The sequence below is a fragment of the Centruroides sculpturatus genome, unplaced genomic scaffold, assembly GCF_000671375.1.
Source record: "Centruroides sculpturatus isolate CEXI.00-Female unplaced genomic scaffold, Cexi_2.0 scaffold866, whole genome shotgun sequence".
NCBI lineage: Eukaryota > Metazoa > Arthropoda > Arachnida > Scorpiones > Buthidae > Centruroides > Centruroides sculpturatus.
This window is the reverse complement of record NW_019385250.1, coordinates 324,313-330,312: the sequence shown is the minus strand read 5'-3', so window position 1 is coordinate 330,312 and position 6,000 is coordinate 324,313. Positions and strand designations below refer to the sequence as shown.

The 6,000-nt window shown below is 33.1% G+C and overlaps 1 protein-coding gene across 1 annotated transcript in view; it reads right to left on the bottom strand.

The window, feature by feature from the left end:
• Positions 1-6,000, bottom strand: part of LOC111636719 — a 69,247-nt gene that overhangs the window by 7,556 nt on the left and 55,691 nt on the right. Inside the window, exon 5 of the mRNA XM_023382022.1 lies at positions 1,295-1,414. Coding sequence (XP_023237790.1) covers positions 1,295-1,414 — 120 coding nt within the window. The remainder of the gene's footprint in view (positions 1-1,294; positions 1,415-6,000) is intronic.

The following is a 6,000-nucleotide window of genomic DNA, read 5'->3' as shown; positions in this document are numbered from 1 at the left end:
GAAGAAAACATTGTTTAATTTATATTAATATGTATCACTTTAAAAAATTTTAATGAAGATATTTATCTTAATTATGAAAATATACTAGCATGTTTTTTAATTTTTGGAACCTAACCCTCCTTTTCGTATTAGTTCTTTGTTTCGTATAACACGGATTCGCATAACACGACAATTTTTTGGAACGTAACTACCGTGTTATACGGGGGTTACCTGTATTTGTCAAATATCTTCTCATGAACTACATCATGTTAAAAACTAATGTTGATCAATTAAAGAATGAAAAATGTTTCAAATTATAATTTTACTGAGATCTGTATAAAAAAATACAATGATATAAGTCAATATAAAATATGACTGCTTATTACATTTTGGTTCAGTATATAACAAATTCCATAATAAACCTAAAAGTAATCAATTTGTACATTCTTATGTCTCTCTCATTAATTAGAATCTAAACTGAATGCTACAAGAAAAAGGAACAAAATATTTTCCATTATAGATAAACACATTAAAAGATCAAAAAATTGAAATTACTTAAAGACATTGGAAAACTGACCAGTAGAACTTCCTACATAAACTTAAAATTTTCAGTATTGAAAGAACTGATTTCCAAATTTTTTGAAGAATTTTAATAAAAATTTAATGATTTTCATTTACTGAAATATAAACTACAATCTTGACTAGTTTAATAATATGTTGGCAAGTCACAAATTTAAGAAATATCTGAATATATTGAAATTGAATCAAATCTAAATAAAACGAGCAATTATTTATTGTGACATCATCACAATGCCAGGCTGCAATTTTTAATATTTTTAATTAATTTATTTTAAAGTATATGCTCTCCACCTCAAATTAGTAGCGACTTGCCCCTGTACATCATACTTTTCCTTTAACAGAGTCATGTCAGTCATCTATTAACTCCTTTCAGGAGAAAAGTTTTGAATTGAAATAATTTAACTTCTGGTTTGCATCAGATGTTCATATATAGTTAATTGGGGCCTCCTACCCCTAAGGTTTCTATATCTGGACTCAACTTTCATGTATTTAACTCCATTCAAGATTAATGAAAGATAGACAGAAGGACTGATAACAGTGGGAATTTATAGTTCTACAATTTTTTCAAATTGCAGATAAAAATTAGAAATTATGCTTTAAAATTGCATTTAAACTTTTATATTAAAGCTAGTGTAATAACATTTCTACAACTTATAAAAAATGTATATAATTTACATTTAATTATGTGCTTACAGATTATGAAATTTACAACAAAATTAAGTAAAAATTTCTGTACCATGTTGCTGTCGTAATTGTTTTTTCGCTTCTTTCCGACGATTGTTGAACCAATTGTTTACCACTGGCAATGTAACCTTTTCTCTTTCCGATAAAGGACGATCTGCCATGTTAGTAACACCTTTGAAACAAAATATTAAATGAATAATGTTATATTTAATTAAATGAGTCAGTATTTAAACTTTGAATAACTTTAATTTACAGATTGCTTATTCATATAACAGTTATTTAGAATGTTATGAAGTATATGGCTAGTGTTCAATTATTTCATTTTGAAATAAATTTTTGGTTTGATAAGCAAAATCAGTTATGCAATATTTCATCTTTCGACACCTTTACCATAAAAATTCTCAAAAGTATTGTTTAAAACTTGCTGAAACATTTTAAGTTAATAGAAATTAAAATGTTCCAAGTTCATGTTTTAAATTATGCTGCTACAATTTTGTATAATGACTAATACTATTTATTCTGATATTATTTAGATATAAAATAACTGATTTTTGCATACAAAATACAGTGTTTAATTCTTTCTAAAAAGCCCACGATAAGAAATTGAAAAAATTAGATCAAAAGAATAATTAAGTAATTAAATTGAAGCAACTGTAGCAAATTTAGCAGGAAATACAGTATTTTTGGCAGGAAATTTGGAGGACAGTACAAGTCTCAGTAATCCAATATATATGGAACTGGAACAGAGTGAATTAAGATGATTGTCAGATTATTGGAAGTAAAATGAATTCAATGGTGTAAATCATTTGGAAGAAAAATATTTGTTTATTTGCATGATATCAATACATTGTATTAGGTTGGACTACTGATCAAAATATTCAAGCAGTAATTATTGTTGCCAAGTTGATGGATTCCACTTTCTCATTAAATTTAATATTTTAGTGAGATACTGAAGCAACTGTAGAAAATTTAGTGGAAAATATTGAATTTTTGTGGGCAATTTGGGAGAATTATTTTTATATTTATATGGTGTTATGTTATAACTTGTATTTATTGTACTTTTTTTTTTTAAGTTTTTTAACACTCTCAAGCTTGAACATTCAAAGCTTGAGAGTGATTAGTTTCAGATTACTGGACATGTCACACTGCCAGATGTGGAAAACTCCACAGGGCATGCCCGAACCAATGACTAACTACCAGTGTTCGGTAGTTTTATCCACTTGGTTACTGGTGGGCACTTATGAGAATTAAGAAAGTACTATTCAGAAATGAAAAAACCAAGTTGTTAGATGTGAAAAACTAAATAGTTATATACTTACTATACTTTCCACAGAGTAACACTTTTGATTCCACTTCAGGCAAGTGTTATATGCTACCTGTCTCAATAACGATATAGCGAGTCTATTTCATGCTATATTGTTGTCACAGTAATTAAATGAATGTAATACATATTTTTTAAAATTATATCCTTTTTTGTAAGAATTATATTTAGTTTATTAGTTTCTTAAATTTTTTGCCAATGGATGACACTACATGTAAAGTTAGAAAATCGAATATCAACAGAAATTAATTGATATGTAAAAATCCATCAATATTTTGGTGAGAGATGTATGACGTGATCTAANACTCCACAGGGCATGCCCGAACCAATGACTAACTACCAGTGTTCGGTAGTTTTATCCACTTGGTTACTGGTGGGCACTTATGAGAATTAAGAAAGTACTATTCAGAAATGAAAAAACCAAGTTGTTAGATGTGAAAAACTAAATAGTTATATACTTACTATACTTTCCACAGAGTAACACTTTTGATTCCACTTCAGGCAAGTGTTATATGCTACCTGTCTCAATAACGATATAGCGAGTCTATTTCATGCTATATTGTTGTCACAGTAATTAAATGAATGTAATACATATTTTTTAAAATTATATCCTTTTTTGTAAGAATTATATTTAGTTTATTATTTTGTTAAATATTTTGCCAATGGACAGCACTACATGTAAATTAGCAAATCAAATGTAGATAGATATTAATTGATTTATAGAAATCCGATCAATATTTTAGGGTGGGATGTTCAACATTATGTAAGTTAGAAGTATTGAACATAACTGCCGACTTTTGTAACAATTGGTTGGACAGCCTAGGAGTGTTGTAAAAAGGTAAAGCAGAGAGCAAACATGCTATACCACATCGCCAGAAACTCTTGGGGGATCAGCACGAAAAACTGCAGACTAATTTATAAAGGAGCAATTGAGCCGGCGCTTCTGTACGCTGCTCAAATCTGGGGTGACAGAGCCAACATTGTGCACAATAAAAGGAAACTGCTCTCGGCCCAAAGATCGTTTGCCATCAGAATTTGCCGGGCCTACCGCACAGCACCTACAGATGCCCTCCTTGCCATCGCAAATATTGAACCAATTCACATAAAAATCAACAGTATGGTCTGGTCCAGGACACTCAAGAAGGAAAATAGTCGCCTCAACGAGGAAGACAACCAAATAACCACCGACAGAAACAACACCTCACAAGAGGACGCTGATATAAAGGACCAAATTAAGGCCTACGGTGTGGACTATTACAAAACCAGTACTGCCAGTCATAATCACCCAGCAGAGATGGACGCCATACTCACGCACATTAATGAAGGAATAGACCACTCCAGCTACAACTGGCATGTTTACACAGATGGGGCCAGAAGCGATAAGGGTACAGGGGCAGCCTTTGTGGTTTATAATAACCGTCTAAATTCCACAGCACACGAGGAATATTATAAATTGGCTGATTTCTGCTCAAGCAATCAGGCCGAGCTCTGGGCAATGGAAAGGGCCCTCTCCTACGTCAACAGAAACATCAAAAAAATAAATGGCACAATAATCTTCATTACGGACAGCCGCTACGTGCTAAGGAGCATACAAGGGGGCAAGAAGCAGACTGAAACAGGGATTAAAATCCAACACCTAGCGAGACATTTAAACAAACTCAGACCCACCAATTTCAGCTGGACCCCCGGGCATTCTGGCCAGCCAGGTAACGAACAAGCGGACAAGCTTGCTAAAAGGGCGGCAGGCAACGCGGTAATGTCGACTACCTTCAGCAAACTCCCTCTAAGCCACATCCGCAGGTACATCAAAAACAAAATCATGGATCATTGGCAACAAGAATGGACCAACTCTAGCATAGGCAGGACTACCTACCAATTTCTACCTTCCATTGCAAACCGGAACACTATGGATTACTTCTCACCTTCCTATGGTCTCACGCAGCTCCTGACCGGCCATGGGAACCTTCCTAGCTACTTGGCTCGTATAAAAAAGAAGGCGGACAGCTACTGTGATTGTGATGGCACGTCGATCGGGAACATCAACCACATCATACTGAGTTGCACTAAGTATACAAGCCAAAGACAAATACTAAAAAACTACTACTGTGTCTCCAACGGCAAGAGTTGGCCCCCACCATGGGACTTTTTCTGTGCCACGAAGAAGAACTTCTACCAACTGGAAAAATTCACCGTGGACTGTGAAATCTTTCAAAACAACGGAGTGTCTTGATGTCATGAGGTGCACCTCTTCATCTGTTAACATGCATTGTTTTGATATATGTTGTATGCTTTGTGATCTCGGTATTTGGTTCTAGGCCATTTATCGTTTAAGGCGGCTTCTGCTGTACTGGTATCTCTCATCATAAGCATATGTAAAACGGTTCTGCTATGAATACCGCCCACATGTCAGCTGTCCAAATTGGATTCTGTTGTATATAATCTTGTCTATCGCATCGTACGGGTATGTAAAACCAGATTATCCTATGTAGCAACCAGGTGATTCTATGAATCCCGAGCATATACCATCCATCCGTTATGTATATTGTATATTGTACTTGTATAATGTATATTGTCTTGTTTTTTCAATAAATGCCGACGAAAGGCATCAATGGGATCCCATCCCACCAACTTCCCTTCACACCTTTCCTATCAGCTATCGCCCCTCCTTCACTATCCACCACAACCCACCCCAACCTTCTATTTCCGCTTCACAAGGGCTAAGTCACCAGACAGCCTGCTTACTCTTAGTCTCAGTCTCAGTCTAGGAGTGTGTAGCAAACAAACAAACAAATATCTTCACTTATATGTATATATTTCAAATTTCTTTGAAGCTTCAATGGATTAAAACACAAATACTACAATCATAAATTTATTTATGCATAAATTTTACTGCTGCTTAAGTGTTTTCCATTTTTAGGAGTATTTTNCAGTTAAACTAATTATTAAACTATGTATCGAAGTTGCAGAAAAAAATGGAAGAGAGGGGAAAAATATGCTTGCAGTACAGTACTTTCAAGGAAAATCGTAACAACGAATATAAAAAGCTTGTGCCAACAACAAGTTAGCGCCAGTATTTTACTGTAAACATCAGGTAACTACTTATAATTTTTTATGTTGTGTAGTAATGTTTTAAACGTGAAAAATGATTAAATTACAGATTTTTACCGATCTATTTAGCTATTTTGAAATGAACATTCTAATAAATTACGATTTCAACTTTTAAAAGTTTGCAAATTTTTAATTAGTTATTTTTTATTCTAATAAACAATTTCATCTTTTTATAATCGCCGAATTATTAAAATTAAAAATTAAACACTATTACATAAAAGTAGTTTATCCTCTTATTAATCCACAACTGTAAAATTATATGGCTTCAGAACGATGAAAAAAACCATTTCAAAATGAATTCTGGTGTATTTTCTTATTAAAGATTGCAG